This window comes from Vicia villosa, linkage group LG1, assembly GCF_029867415.1.
Source record: "Vicia villosa cultivar HV-30 ecotype Madison, WI linkage group LG1, Vvil1.0, whole genome shotgun sequence".
Lineage (NCBI taxonomy): Eukaryota > Viridiplantae > Streptophyta > Magnoliopsida > Fabales > Fabaceae > Vicia > Vicia villosa.
Genome location: NC_081180.1, coordinates 102,950,842 through 102,968,354, shown reverse-complemented (window position 1 = coordinate 102,968,354; position 17,513 = coordinate 102,950,842). Strand labels below are relative to the sequence as shown.

Below are 17,513 nucleotides of genomic sequence, written 5' to 3'. Positions count from 1 at the left end.
TACCTGTTAGAGGGAATCTCCTCTCTAAGTGCAGAAGGATGGCGTCTAACACCTCAAAATCAGACAGGAGGTATGAAAACTGTGTTGTTAAGAAGAAGCTTCTTGAGGCATGTAATATACAGGTTATTGGATATTTCTATGGTCTGATCGTGGAGGTTGATCAACTACCGTTGAGAAGTCTTGCGAGAGGTGTTTGGATTACTATGGATGATTGTCTCCAAAGCCATGGTAAAAGGTTAAATCCATGTGATTTAGACTGATGTCTGAACTGATGTTGGAACATCATTTCAATTCCTTACTTCCTCAACTAAGGAAGTTTGTTTTGTTCTGGATGGAGTGTGAAGACAAGTCACTAGCCTAATCTGGGATAGGTATGGTGTGAATATCGATCATGACTGTCTGCCATGATGAAAAATCAGCTTGTGTTGATGGTATGCAAAAGAAGGATGTCATACCTTGTGCTCTACTTTGTGTAAGAAGGTAGTATTATCAACTGACTGTATCTCTAAGAGAATCTATGAAGATAGGAACTTGAAGAAATGTTCCTCTAATGAAGTTGTGCATGTGGCTGGTGGAAAATACCCTGACGGGAGTTGCGTATTTTGTAACACCCTTCTAAACCCCGCGGAAATTAATAAAATAATTCAGAGTAAAACATGAAAATAAGGGTGCCACAATTCAATTTAAAACAATTTATCATAAATCAATTGTCATGCTTCACTTAGGAACAAATCATCAATTTAACAAAATCGTGTTTTTACACAACGAAATATTCATCACACGGATAAGCATAACATCATCTATGCAATATCCCACAAAATTAATACAATAACAACACAATAGAGTAACATCATAGACTCTAAACTAGAGTTCCCCAGTGTTACAATATCAGAGCATGACACCGACAAACTGGCCTATGAGCTATCCTCACCAAAGCCAAAAGCCGCTACTCGTCAATCTGAAAATGTCAACAGTAAGGGTGAGTCTCATTCAAATTAACAAATGTTATTGAATCATAAATAATAACACATCATAGTTACATCATTCACCCAATTGTTTCATAAACAGACATTCAGACAAGTTTCATCATCACAAAACAATCAACCAACACATCATCAATATTTATAACACTGGAATACATCCAATCATGTTATAAAAGACATGCATATGAATGCAACAGACACTATGCATGTGGTACCAACATCATCAAATGGGAATAACCCATGACCGATCCAACATCATCAAGATACGGCCCTGCCAGCACAGATTCCACACAATGGGAATCATGCCCTTCACTGATCCAACATATCATCATGGATACAGCATCATCAATGAATATGAATGAATGCAAACATACATGAACATACTTATACCATCGTCAAGTCTAATGAGTAACATCTTCAAATACTCATTTCATCATCATCATCAGGATCATCATCATCAACATCATCATCATCATCAAAGTATGTTTATATACATTAGCATCATTCAAATACAATCAATCATCATTATCATCATTAAAGAACATACATATGTCCACATCAATCATCATCATTAATAAGAAAGAACATACATGTATCCACATCATTCCAAACAACGCAATCATCATCATACAATTCTCAACAAATCATCACATCATAATGTTTTTCAAAACAACATCTTATATTGTCACATTTCTTCATATATGTCAACAATACGTCATCCATCCAACAAACAAGATATTCACATCATAATCACATCATCACAAAACTATCTCATAAGCTTCATCATACCAACAAACAAATCATCACATGAATCATGTTTTAAACATAGCTTGTATCGTTATATCCTATCATATATATCCACAACACATCATACATCAAAACAAGCAAATGATGATAAAATAAATTCAAGATGCTGCTCGTTTCATTATTATAACACAAAGAATATTTCATAAGTTTCATCCTGCTCGAAACGGCACTTAAAACAGGCCAACGGTTCGAAAGTTATGCATCTTTAAACTTTTCAAAATTACTAGCAGCACGCGGCGCCACACATTGTTTGCGACGCGCTGCCAGGAAACGAAGCCTTCGCGGCGCCAACTAGGGACGAGGCGCGAACTAAGTGAAATAGTTCTCCTCAAGCTTTCTGCCAAGCAGTTCGCGGCGCCAACAATTGGACGCGGCGCGAACTGACCAGATAAGAGATTCCCATCGAAATTGACAGCACACAAACTTGAATCCCAAATTCCTCAACCTCGACCAAATCCATTCAAGTTGATCAAACACTACAAAACAGCCATAAAACATATATCATACACACATATAACATATATTATGCATCATCAAACATCATACAACACCAAATTCATGGAATTCATCAAAACGGATAATTATCAACAAACATCCCCAAAATCCCAACTCTATCATACGACTCAATTGACATGAAATAATATATCTATATCAGTCCTATTATCCATAACCCAATAATAGATGTTAATCGGAAGAGTCCCCCTCTTACCTTAGCCAAGAATCTGAACTTTTCCCCTTCTTCTTCATCAAACCCGTAAGCCCTTTTCTTCACTTTCAGCAAGAATTCCCAATCTTCAAACTCGCTTATCTCCCTCATCAAGAACCTCCCTGACACGAATTAATATATCAAATCGAAGGAAATTTCGTGTAGAATCCGAATCTTCAAGAATGACCTGATTTGGAGTTACGAGCAGAAAGTTATGACCCATTTTGTGAGGGCTGCACCATGAATACGAAAATCTCTTTTCTCCATGAGCTCTCTCCTTCTTCCTCTTAGGTTTTCTTCTTCTAATTTCCAATTTATTTCTTTTTTTTCTTATTTTATGAAAATAAAGCAAAATAACTTTAGTAATAGGGCCTACCAATCACACCCCCTCCATTACTAACCACGACTTGGCCCAATAGCTTATTTTACACAATTTCCAACTTAAGTCCAATTAAAATACCAATAATCCAAGAAATTAATTTAAACTCTCATTAAATTAATAAATTTAAAATATGGGGTGTTACATATTTGTCTTACGTGTCGATGCAAGTCTGCAATCTGAACATTATGGTTCAGAAAGTGTATGGGAATTTATTTCTCTCCATGGTTATATGGTGTATAGTAGATGCTGAAGGTGTGATATTGTGAGATCTTCGTGTGTGAAAGGACCTCTATGAAAATTAATAAGCCCTAATGATGGTGGTTCCAGAACCAAAGTTAATAGGTTCTGAAAATGATGTCACAAATGATGTTGGAACATCATTGTTGATGGTTACTTATTGTAGGTGCTTGGGATTGTGAATGGAAGGTTGATGCTCAACCTTATTGTCAGAAGAGGTATTTCTGACTATGTGGTTTAGGATGAAAAGATTCAGATATTGTCAACAGTAGTATGCTTGGTGGATGCATGACTACAATGTTGAAGACTCCACTAGTATCAGTAATTGCTAGTGGATATAAGGGCAGAGGAATATTGTCAAAAAGAGTGATCAGAATAATTTTGAGGAAAGCTTTTTTGCAGCAAGTAACTCAAGGAGAGAGTTTTCTAGTCTGGATCTTAGTAAAGCTTTAAAGCCAACTAAGAATTTTTGGATCCTGTAAGTGAAGACATACCAAGAGTACATGAAATCTTGACCATACCAAGAGTCGTGACAAGGAGCTTGTGAAGTTATAGCCCTCCACTATGAGCAAGTGAAAACTTTCATGTGTATTCATCAGGTGCTCAAGTGGTTATGATCAGCAGGAGCATTGTTTATCCATGACAGGGGGATTTAAGTCCTGTATATCGATTATTTCTTCAATGGTACAATCCTTTGAATCATAGGTACACACGTTTCTTAGGAGTTCTCTAAGAGGCAGCGTTTTGAATGGGAGAATTTATTTTTCTCTACTCGTCTATATGCGACTCAATGAAGGTATGATTGTATCATGAGAGATGACACTCATGGTGTCTTAACCTTTTGGTTCGATTCACTAAATTATGGTTGAGATGAATTTACTTAAGGACCATTAAGGCATGGTGATGTTAACTTTAGATCACGTGATGGCTCTACACACCAGCTTTCTCTAGTAACTAAAGAAGTCTTGAGAATACATGAAAAGGAAAACAATGTCTGACTAGATGTTCAGAACATTGTTTAGGACTTGTTTCTTGTGTAACCAACAAGTGAATGTTGTGGACGGTGCAATCAAAAACACGAAAGGAGGGTGTGTAAAATGTGCGTGCATGAGCATTTATTGGAACCATCATTTTGAAGGATGAGTCCAGAGTCAATAAAGGAATTAAAAACTGACTTGGACGGTGCATATTGAAGTTTGGTGATGTTATCCTTCTCGAATAACGCTCCTCTTGACCAAGACCATTGTCACAGTCAAGAACCGTTAACCTCGAAGAAATTGCTCGGATATTTAAAGAGATCATCTCTTCTTCTCATTCATTGTGTGTTGGTTGTTTCTTTTGTCCTTATGGACTTTGTTCGGGTTTGGGTAAGTACCGTATGGGTATGAGCCTATAATGGATGTATTTGTCAATTTTTGGCTAAAAAGGGGGAGAAAGGTTGTGTTCAGTTATTGAGTCTGGAATCTGTTCTTGTTATAGTTGGAGTCTATAACTGGGTTTCTGAGTATACAAAGATGTCAAATAGAATGTTCGATCTTCCTTCTTTTTGTGTCTTGTGATCTGAGTTATGAACACAATTGTGTCTTGTGGTCTGAGTTACCCGGAATTGAAGTTTGCGCCCCTGAGTTTTCCTCTAGAGACTTTAGGTTGGTGTTTGGTTGCTACTTAAGGGTTCTCCTATGCCCCCTGTGAGGAAGATTTCTGGATTAACGGGAGTTTCTTCATCCTGGGAGAAATGTTTTAGGGATTGATGTCCTAACATCATCCTGAGGTGGCTGTAATGGTTTTGTTCGGCTGAATAAGAAAAAGAGTTGTCTGACAGAAATGGATTGGTTCGGCTGAAGATGAAGAGGAGTTGTTTTGTTATAAAGAAGAAATGTTTGGACTTCTAATTATTCCCCTCAAGTGTACCAAATGCAGTTCTTTGGTGTTGAGTTTTTGTGCTGCAATGGATCTCATTCAGAATGTTGTAAAGAAGATGTCGAACAAAATGTTCTGACAATATCAGGCTGAAGACTGTTGATGTTTGTAATTCTTTATTGTTGTAATTGTCTGATTGTATTGTGTTTATTTGTCTTAGCCAACATTTACAAAAGGGGGAGATTGTTAGTTATCTATTTTTAGGAATGTCGTTAATTTTAGTAAAACAAATATAGCAACACTATGTTAAATAGGATGAGTTAACTTGCTGAGAAGAATATGTTAAGCAAGAAGTCTTATTCTATGAAGAAATATGTTGAGTTGGGATGTTTTATCAACTAAAGAAACATGTCAGATAAGATATCCTATGTAGAGTCACTCGACATCGTGATTGTTTGGGCTGAACAGTTGGATCAGTTTAAGATTCAACAGAGGCAAAATATTCTGGAAATATTATGCAGTCCTATGTGCCGCTATTTTAAACATCTGGAAAATTCACGCTGAAATCAAGAAGAATATTCACTTCCTATTCGACATCGTGATTGTTGTAGAAGGTTATGTTGATTTGTAACAGGTGATATGCCGTGATTTGAAGCCCAAATCCAGTTAGAAAAAGGTTATAAATAAAAGCATTGTAACCTAAAAAAAGTACCAGCCGAAGATGTAAAAGTTTATATTATTAGGGCTGAGTCTGTAAGCCACTCTCTATGAGAATTGATATGTGTGAGCCTCTTGAGTATCATGTTGATATGAGAGTAGGACTAATGTTTAGAGGTGTCATTCTCTATTGTTCATTCTTAAGCTTTTAAACATATAGTGTTTATTGTTCTTGGAGGAAGTTTTTGAGCAATTCTAAATATTGTTCTTAGTCAAGAGTCTTGGCTAGGTATTGTCATGGAAGTGTGTCTTCCTGTTTTGTTCTAAGTGTTTAGAAGAATCCAATTGTTGTCTGTGATTGAAGGGGATTGAGGAGGGCTTCATACCTAAGTGAGTCTTAGGTAGAAATTTAGCACGGGTAGTGATTAAGTGAGAAGACAGTAAACCGGAGGTTGTTTGCATAATACTTTGAATTAATACTATTATAGTGGACTTTATACCTGGCTTGATAGCCCCCAAAGAAGGTGTTAATGTCACAGAATTGGTTAACAATTGTGTGTTGTTTACTTTTATGTATCGTTTATGAATGCTTATACCTCGCCTATGTGTTTTGTACTGATCAGATGTTTAGACATGTCATATAACATCTGAAGTCTGTTATACCAGAATTTCACCATTTATGTACCTTAAAATTCACTTTAATGCTTGCTAGTGCACAGTTCTAGAATTGACCATGTACCTACTTACAAGACTTACTGCATATATTTAACATATTAGAGACCATATCATACATCAAAGAACCTATTATGTTAACATATGATATGATATTCATATATGTTCTTTCAACCTCATTACTGAGACACTAAGTTATACTAAAATTGGATTGAGAATTTGTCAATGTCACAACAGGTTTTGAATTCGACATACCAAACTTATAGAGAATCTTCCGCAGGTATGTATCTTACCATGAGAATATAATCAATATAAAACAACAAAATAACAAATGAACTTCCAAGTCGAAATCTGAATAAACACAGTGGTTGAAATGGCTTCTAGTGAAACATATGTGTGCCATGAATTTATCGAATCTCCTATTCCATTGTCGAGGAGATTGTTTTAGGCCATACAAAGAGCTACTCAATTTGCACACATAATCCTCCTTGCGTTTTTTTCATACCCTTCAAATTGCTTCATGAAGATTGTTTCATCTAGATCACCATACAAAGACCTATTATATATTCAACTTCATTAAGAGGATGCAAGGACAAGTATGAAATAAAGTAAAAAAAAAATTGTGTATCTTTCTTCTCATTTTAGGAGAGACTAGAAAAAGTAATGGAAGCCACACAATTTCATTTTCTCTGCCCTATTTCTTAAAATATATGAAAAATATGTCACATTAGTAATTCAATAAATTCTCACAGCATCGTGTGTCTGACATGGCATCCCAAATTGAATATGAAATCATTTACTTGAGGTCTAAAAGCATAGCCTAAAAGGAATATTCATATATCATCTATGACATGGTGTTCATAATCACCAGAAATACAATCTAATTAACATATACATAAACATAACTGCGTACTAGTACATTACAATTTTAAAGGATCAAAAGCAACTGCAAATCGTTTAGAGAGCTGCATTATGTGCACATCAAGTAATTGCTGGGCGAGGCAGTCTTTTCGCAATTTCCTGTAAGTATCAACATGTCAATCTTTATGCCTAATGGCAGGCAATGTTCAAACTATAAACACTGCCTATCAAAAATATCAGTAATATGGAAGATTCATGATATTGAGTAAGCTAGTTGACAATAAAAATGATGACATGAATAGCAATTGAATATGAAGTTATTATAACACACAAAGCATTGCCAATGAATTTTTGGTCACTTTGCCTATATGTTAGCCTACAGTCCCCTACCACATAGTTAAACAAGTTGCAAAAAATCTGCAATTCTTGAATTGCATCAAATCATCAACTCCTTATATCTTTCCAGTTTCCATCAAGTTTCAAATCAAACACCGGCATTGCTGGTTGGGTCTGGATGTGTGGAGCCAACTTTGGGGCCAGATCTGATTGTTGGTATTGGTGTAGACATTGTCACACTCATTAACCCGATTCTTAACATTTTTCCAAGATGTCTCTGACCTGCATCTAACATCTGTATAAAGAGAAGATACACACTCCCTCGGGGACACACAATGTTCAATACTCTATGGCTAGATCAAACCAACTACCAAGCACTAACTTGAGCATTTGAGCAACCTTGCAAGTACCCAGCCTTGTCTATTCTCGTTCTCTGTCATGCACAGTATGTTCAACCATTCATAGATAAACTCTAGAGAATCTCGGATCTCAACAATAATAGATGTGTGGATTTTTTATGATTCGGCAATATATATATATATATATATATATATATATATATATATATATATATATATATATATATATATATATATATATATATATATATATATATATATATATATATATATATATATATATCCCTTATTCCCAATTTATAAGCAAAAACTATTAAAATCACACTTATTAAGATACCAGAACATAATTTCAAGAATGACTTCTGTGTTTTCCTTAGAATAGGTTTAATAGAAAGATGTAAAAACAATTTAAATTAACTATTGATTATGGAGAAAGTGAAAGAGAGAGTAAAATAAATTCAATTTGCATTTATTTTCATCTTGGAAAAGATGCATTTTTAAATAAAATTATTAAATAGAATAAACATTGATTTTCTTTGCTTATAATTTGGGAAAAGAAAAACAAGTTTGTTTCCTTATTAATTGGGACGGAGGGAGTATATCATAATTTGATTTGAGAACTTGATGGCAAGGATGTAAGGAACTTATTTTTTGTCCTTAACTAATTTGCAGCTAATTTCCTAATAACAGAGCAGTGTTATTTTCATAGCAAAATCGAGTTTTCTTCTGTATCCTTGATGCATATGCAGCAGGCAACTAAAGGTAGAGCGATTCTTGAGCGAATTGCTCTATAAAAATTGTGTTTTTTCCTGGCCTAAAATATTATTTAGGACTTCTTTGGGAGGGAGAATTTGGAAGGGGAAAGGAGGGCTTGTTTTTCTTTTCTAAATTAAACAAGCTAAACTATGTATTCGTTCTTTTCATTTTTTTTAAACCTCAAAAATAGATATTAAAATAAGACCTAGCCGTCCAAAACCCATCTCCCAGACAGACCCTTATTGGTTTATAAGCTCCCTACATCCTCATGCATTCAAAACCATGTTACTTTTGTTTGGAAAAAGATTCAATTTTTCGGGATTTTGTAGGATGGATACCTATACAAGATCATGTTTAGCTCCTCCAATAGGTAATGAGCTTGCTACAATTATCTTCATGCAGCAAGAACATCATAGGGAAGCCTGCTAGTAGCATAGTCAACAAAGTCCTAAGAAGACCAAAGACCAGAGTTAAAACTGAAAATTTACTACTGGCACGGTGGCCTCCGAGAAGTCCCAAAGATCTGCAAGTCAATATCAAACAGTATTCCAACAGTTCCTAAAACATGAGCATGTTTTGATGTAAGCTTCTTGTAGCCAGTGTTTAGAACTTACGGTTAAACAAACCAAGCGCCATACCATGATCAGCGTTCAAACCGGAGCATATCGTTTTATGCACTTTATACTTAATCAAAAACACATCATTTTATGATACTTCTTTCATATATAAAACTGTGATTCATAGATATTTAGTTTAACATGGTTCAAAACAATTGTAGTTCAAGGAGTAAGATGTGATCAACATCTATTCCTAACTTCCATAACAATTAGAATAACCGATTATTTTCTTTTATTGATAGGCAAATGTTAGTATGTTAGTAGTTATGTTAATGTTAGTTTTCTATTATTTTGTATTCTCTCCAAATACGAAATCTATGATTAAATTAAACTAAATAACTGACAGAATGCAAATATCAAAGGTACCTCAAACAGTTCATTGATATTATCCGCTGTCTTTGCGGATGTCTCTATAAAAAACATTCCGTTCTTTTCTGAATAGTCCATGCCATCCTTCACGTGAACAAAAAATAAAGCTATATAAGGAATACTAGACATTGCTTTGTTAACTAGATAGTTAAATTATTCAGGGTTGTTGTACTACCTGAACAGCCACTTCTCGCTTCTCGTGAAGATCGGCTTTATTACCAACCAATGCCATCACTATATCAGGGCTTCCATGTTTTTGTAGCTCCTAAATATTTTTACATATATATTTCAGCTACTAAAACAAAACTGAAAGAATATGTAGAAATGAAAATATAGAAACAACTGCATGTATACCTTAACCCAGTACTGTGCTTTGGTGAAAGATTCCGGGCTTGTTATATCATAGACAATAACTGCAACCGCTGCACCACGATAATACAGTGGTGCAAGTGCCGCATACCTGAAACAGATAACCAGCAACCAAATTTTTCTTCAGAATGTACATCTTGTTGAAATAAGAAAAGAGGGAATACTTATGAGAATCAAAATATACAGTGAATCATGTGCAAAACGGGAAAGATAAATGAAAGTTACCTCTCTTGACCAGCGGTATCCCATATTTCAAACTTGACTGTTGTGGAGTCTTGAAGAGCAATTGTTTGTGACAAGAAAGATGCTCCAACAGTTACCTTACATTACAAAGTCTAAAGATTATAAGAACTCTAATATGAAATAATTACCATATCTAGTAAACAAATTTTTTACTTCATAGCATATTTCATATTGGAAAAATTTACATTGAAAATACAAAGTGATCAAATCAAAGCAACATATTCTTACCTTGGATGTTGGATCAAACTGACCACGGACAAATCGCAGAACGATACAACTCTTACCAACACCAGAATCACCTAAGAGGACAAGCTGTGTTCAGTGACATTTAAAGGTTAGTTATTAAGTCCTATAAAGATTAAACAGAGAAATATTTGGGTTGTGAAATAACTTTTTATTAATAACTCCAACTAAATCCATTTGTTTTTCAAGGACATGCCAAGTCAAAAACAGCACAGTAAGCAGAAATATGTGTGGTATATTTCAATTTACACTCTTATTGGTTTCCATAAACACTTCAACAAATTGTTCACCAAACCAAGATAGTATTATAGCAGACCTTATAGGACAGTTTATTGAAAAGAAAATAAATGTACTAAATAATTCACTTCATTCCAAAGGAACAAAAAATAAAGAGCTAAACGGCGCTTTAAACTTTCACAGCTTACTTTAATTAAATCATACTATTTCTGTTGTCTTTTTCTTTTAAGAAAACAGTTACTCAATCCAAGCAAAAACGGAACTAGTTACTATTTACTACATAAATATAAAATCTGATGTATAAAGAAACTGTTTGAAACCAGATTTGCACAAAGCTATTCAACAAAACACCAATCCACTGTAGTTCACCAAAGAATCACAATCATGAAAAAAATTGAGGTAAAGTGAAGTCAAAATCCATAATGAACCATTTGCAACAAAAAGTACTATTAGACACATCCTACAACAAACAATACTAACTTCCTCTGTTTAACAACAACAACAATCAAGCCTTATCCCACTAAGAGGGGTCGGCTACATGGATCAACTTTAGTCAAAATATTCTATACAGGACCATCCTGCCATCCAAATCATTAATCTCGAGATCTTTCTTAATAACTTTTCTTTTAATTTTTCTAGATCTTCCTCTACCTCTAATCAGTTGACTTCACTCCATCTGATTTACTCTCCTTACCACATAATCTACTTGTCTTCTCTCTACATGCCCAAACCACCTAAGTCTATTTTCTACCATCTTCTCTACTACAGGTGTTACTCCAACACTCTGCTCTAATATTTTCATTTTTAATCCTATCATATCTAATCTTACCACACATCCAACGCAACATCCTCATCTTTGCTAGACTTACACTTAATTTATAAATTCTGATGTATCAAGAACAACAATAACCCCATCAAACCATGTTAGAAGAATAAAACCACGTCGAAGACAGGTATAACAACAAAAACAAAAAATTGGTTTTCAAAAATTAAAGAATTTAGCATAAAACACCTTAACACGAAGATTCTTAGCATCCTGTCCTCCACCATTCTCTGAATTGGGTCGACCTAGCTGCCCTGCGTCCCTATCTGAAAACACAAAATCAAATTAACCCAAAACCCCACCAAACCCTAAACTCAATAATTAATTCCAATTGACTAAACCCATTGAATACAAACCCAAAATCACAGATCAAAACCTAAAAAAAAAAAAAAACACAATTTTTCCCAACCCCTTTTCAGCTGCAGGTTAATAGACAAGAATTTCAACAAAAGTTCAAAATTGTACCGATGATTAAACATGAACATAAGTAGAAATTGATGATTACCTGGAAAAGAGGAGCCACAACCCATGGCGAGAGAATAAGGGATGATTGATGGGTGATGCTGCACAACACAACACAACACTGATATGAAAAATTGGAAACTTTTGTTGTTGTTGTTTTTGGTTGGTTGTGAGAGAAATTGGTGTCGTGACAAGGATTCACGATATCTGGGAAAATTGAGGGTTCGGGGATGGATGGATGCTTGGATTGAATTAGAGTCGTATATCGTGCTTTCCGTGAGGACGAGGATTCCACTTCTCGTAAAATTCAAGAAAAAGAATAATGTTTGCTTTCTAATTTATGAATATTTTCTACTCCTTTACATGTCACATGATTAATGATTACATTTATTTTGGTTACATTTAACTAGTAAAGGACCCGTGCGCCTGCACGGGTCACGTAAAATCGGTATAAATATTAAATAAATATAATATGGTTATGGTTAAAGAATTATATTAAAATATATATTAACTAAGCAAAATAATTTCTTCAATAATGATGATTATCATATCAATATTAATTTAATTTATCAATTTGTAGTTGTTTTCAATGATGATATTTATGTTGGATAAAAATTAAAATAATATTAGAGATAATTAATTATTATTGTTGATTACAATTTTAACTCTGAAAAAATATAGTTCTTGATAAAAAGTAAAAAAATAAATAAAAATTGAGATAATGTAGTTATTATGTACTATCATTATCAACAATTTTTATGGGCTCCCACCCCTAGTATGTCTACCCGCCTTTTTTTCCGCAGACGCACATTATCAACAATTTTTATGGGCTCCCACCACTAGTATGTCTACCTGCCTTTTTATGAGCATGATTCAAATTGCAAATTTAAATTATCAAAATAAAAAATTGCAAAAAAAATTATAACATCTATATAAGTCAAGAAACAAAAAATAATGAAATGACATATTATAATTCAATGCAACACATTTAAATCTCATTATTTAACTTTAAATATATGTTTAATTTGATTTACCAAAGAACAATTTGTACAAAAGATGTATATTATTAATATTAATGTTACTTATTACATATATGTCGTTAATTTCTCATATTTGTGTTAGCTACTCATACCGAATCAAAAATACTAATGTAATGGAATAAAAACAGCAAAAATATTTAATTCAAATTGCATATCCAATAACAAAAATAGAACATTTATTAAATAAAAAATAACTTATAATTTTATTTATAATCTTGACAGAAAAAGATTTATATACCAACTCTTTCTTTATATTTGATATATTTAATGAAATGAATATAAATTAGAATTAATGTCAAATATTTTTTTTATAGATATTAAAGAAATGAATATAAATTAGAAGTAATGTCAACTATTTTCAATGGGAAAGATACAATAATGCGTATTGAAAGGTGTTATATGCATTTAATTTTTTAATTTTTAATTCTATACAAAATCTTTTTTGTATGTTTATTTACAATTATTTTATATTGATTCCTCTATTTGAATTTGAATTATGTCAAGGTACTATATATTTGTTGATATTGTATGGAAGGTAGAGAGTTATATGAATTTCATTTTTTTATGATTAATTAACCGTAATGATTACTTTTAGATATTGGAATTGATTGGAAAACTTGTAGCATGCAAAAGAAATAATAATTGTTTTTAGATATTGTCAAATATTAAAGACATAAGGCATGCTAATATGAGTTGATGATGAAAAAAGACAATTGAAGGCATGAAAATCGGATTAAAATATTTGTTTAAACTTGGACATGAAATTAATTTTGGTAGACATCGATTTTCTTATTATGATAGTAGTTATTATAATAGTAGATCAATTATTTCTTAAAAAATATTAATAATTGCAAATGTTAAAAAAGAAGACTAATTATTATCACCTAAAACTACATATTCCCAATTACATTTTCTTCAAACTTCTAATTAAAAAAGACTATTAATTATTACCACCTACAACTAAAACCTACTAAAACCTATTACAACTAAAATCTAGCTCTATTGGGTCCTTTATTGCGATAAAATAAAATAAAACTATTTAATATTTTATTAAATAAATTAGGATTGGAAAACAAAAAAAAAAGTTAATTGTGTGAATTTTTTTAGCCATAAATAACTTTTAGAGATATTATTATTATTATATATTAATTTTAAAAAATATTATTATTACTATGATTAATAATTTGGGACTCTTAACTCAACATAATATTTTTATTAGGTTGATTAATGTATAATTGTTATTAATAAGCTCTTAATGTTGATTATTATGAAAATTTAATGAAAAATGAAACTGTTCTCCCATCCAATCATCTCCATTTTTTTTTGTTAATGTCCTTGATGCAGTCAAATTTTCTACTCTTTGTCACTGAAAAAAATACATTAATAAATAAAAGGCAAGTAAACCAAACGCAGAGGTTGGTGTGAATCATAAATCTACTATAAATCGAAACAAAAATTTGATGAATGAATAGAGTGGGAATTCAAAAGGTTAATTTTCTGTTTCCAATATGTTAATTTCTTTAACCGAGAAAAACTGTTGGAAGTATAATAGGGTTTGGGAAAAGACTTTAGGTCAAATATGATTATATATGATTAATATTTAAAGTAATAATGCATTTAAGACTTGTTAGCTACAATTAACATTGAGAATCAAAATAATTAAATTGGAAAAAGAAACTAAGCATGCTTGAATTATTTGAAACATACATATTTGGCACGTAAAGAGTCCCATAATAAAATGGTAATAATATAATTGGAAGCTTATACAGTATGCTTGTCTAATTTATACTACATAGTTTATTCGTTATCATTTGGAACTGTAATTAATGATGGTTAAGAAAAATTAAAGATGAATTCTTATTAGCATTAAAATTGTGTTTTTCATGAAAAACAAAGAAAGTAAATTTAATGCATTTTATAATTATTTTTGTGTAGTTAATTTTTAATTTAGATTGAAATAAATAAATTGAAAAATCATATTTAATTTATGAATTAAATCAAATCCTAATCCTTTTTTAACTCTCCATTGAACTTCAGTGAATCATATATTTAATTTATTGGAATTTAAGATGGTCCTCCGAACCATGAAGACACTTTATTTTTGGTGAAATTTTTATATGAGAGAATCGTGGTCAAACTCTCCCGTGAAATCTTATCCTTCCTTTTAAAATTTTACGTGAGAAAATTGCAATCCCAATTTTAAACTCTCCCGTGAAATTCATGTACCCATTTTTTTTTCAATTAAATATATTAAAAGTTTTTTTTAAAGAATTAAATATGAGGATGTACACTACTTATATATAATATTTTTATAAATAGTAAATAAATATATAATAGTTGATATCTTGGCCTTTTGTTTTAAATATAAAAAAGAAATAAATTTGTGTTTTTCATAAAAAAAAATTGTTTATTCATCAATCATAATTTTCTCATGTTTTTTAATAAAAGCAAATATATGTATCAACTTTTAGAATAAATGTTAACATCTTATCATAAATAAATGCTAAAAAATTTTCATGTCAATTTTATTTTATTTGTATCATGTAATAATAATATATATCATTTTTTATCAGGTATATGATATTTTTGTTTAAAAAGTTTATAAAAGAAATCATACTTAATTGATTGAAACAATTTTTATAGAAGCAAATTATTGTTGCCTATAAAGTTGACACTCTAAATCAAAAACAAATTTGAAAATCAAAATAAAATTGAATTAATTAATTTAACGTTTTATTAATAAGTATTTATATGAATTACATATATAAGAAAATTAAAAAAAAATATGGATTATACCATATTATATTTTGGTTATATTGATTAATATTATTTAATAATTATATAAAATAGCAGTTCAAACCTATTACTTTGCATCTTTTAACATGATTTTTTATTAATATAAATTTATGAGTGGTAATGTAAGAATATTCTAATTATTTTAAGATAGATCAAATATTAAATAAATATTTTTTATCTATTAGTTTGAAATCAAAATTAATCATCAGAAATTCTTATTAGAAGGAGTTAAGTATTTTTTTCTTGTATTAAGTCATAATATTAAATATTTTTCTTTTAATTTATGATATTTTTTAAAATAAATTTATAAAAAATCATACTTAATTTATTAAATCCATTTTTATAGGACCAAAATGATCTTGTGAATTTTGTGTATTCACCTATTGTTATTGTCCATGTTTTTGTAAAATATTCATTTATAAAAAATTATTGCCTTCCGATTTCTTATTATCATTGAATAAATATTTTTCTTATTATCATTCAATTAATATTTTCATATTCTCATTCAATTATTGTCTTTTTTTTTTCATATTCTCATTCATTTTTCATATTCTCATTCAATACCAAAAGGGAATTGTAATTTTTGGAAAAAAACAAATAATTAAGAATGTTAATTATATAGCCGTAAAAAGATTCTTAATTTGATGGTCTTATATATTAAAAATTAATATATATAATAACACCCTAAATTTTTAAAGCAATATTTAGAAGATAATACTCATTCTATACTCATATAATATAACAAAATATTTAATAAAAATAAAAAATAAACAAAATATATCTCTCTCTCTCAATAGAATGCTCTGTAATTAAACTTTTCCACTTTCTATTTCTCATTTTTTTTTTCTTTTTCAAAAAAAATAAAATAAGAGTAATGTAGAAAAATGAAAAGTTAAGAGTTTAGAAAAAAAAAGTGGGAAAATTAAAACCTTTCACTTTATTTATTAAAAAAACTAAATCTTAATAATTAAAACTAACGACTCTTAATTAACAATAATAATTAATAAAAATAATTCTAATTATTTTTATATTGAATTTTTCAAATCAAGTAAGAAATGACATTTCACCATTTAATTAAAAATTAAAGAAAAATAAATAAAAGAAGTAACCATGAGGAAGGAAAGAGAATGCAATGATGTAAATTTTGTGTGCAGCAACGTAAAAATTACTTTTTATCTCCAAAAACACTTATAAAAAGTGCTTATTTCAATCCAAAATCATTTTTTCTTTCTCTGATTTATATCTTCTCTATTGTAATAAAATCGAGTAAACACCATACTCTCTTTCTTATCTCATTAAATCAATTCCACGTTTCTTTGTGGTCGTTAATGTCCTTGATCCACTCTTTGTCACTGCAAAAAAAATACATTAATGAATTAAAGGTAAGGAAACTGAATGCAGATGATGGTGCAAATCACAAATCTATTATAAAGCAAAACAAAAATTTGACTTCACATATCTGAATTTAAAATCCTGAAACAAACAAAAATTATATTAGAGAATCAGAAATTAAAATTGAAAATCAAATTCGTAGATATGCAGAATAGTAAGATCTGAAGTTAAGCAGAGCAACCGAATGATGGCAGAGCAGTGAATGAGGAGCAAAGAAAGAGAATAAAAAATTGAGAATGCAAAGAATGAAGAAGGTGGAAATAAATAACAGAGAATGAAAGAAGAAAAGGTGATGCAAAGAGATAG

The 17,513-nt window shown here is 30.9% G+C and overlaps 1 protein-coding gene across 2 annotated transcripts; it reads right to left on the bottom strand.

Annotated features, from left to right (window-relative positions):
- Positions 1-7,072: 7,072 nt before the first annotated feature.
- On the bottom strand, positions 7,073-12,317 carry LOC131643754 (ras-related protein RABF1). 2 transcript variants are annotated; one of them, XM_058914062.1, is made up of 9 exons: positions 12,023-12,317; positions 11,707-11,783; positions 10,443-10,526; positions 10,197-10,291; positions 9,957-10,062; positions 9,778-9,867; positions 9,600-9,686; positions 8,955-9,064; positions 7,073-7,324 (listed from the first exon to the last, which is right to left on the bottom strand). In XM_058914062.1, exons 1-8 carry the CDS (start codon positions 12,045-12,047, stop codon positions 9,011-9,013), a joined length of 618 nt encoding a protein of 205 aa, XP_058770045.1. In that variant the 5' UTR covers positions 12,048-12,317; the 3' UTR covers positions 7,073-7,324; positions 8,955-9,010. The 2 variants fall into 2 exon arrangements, with proteins under 2 accessions (XP_058770045.1, XP_058770046.1); XM_058914063.1 differs by lacking the exon at positions 8,955-9,064 and having other exon boundaries at positions 12,023-12,315.
- Positions 12,318-17,513: the final 5,196 nt, after the last annotated feature.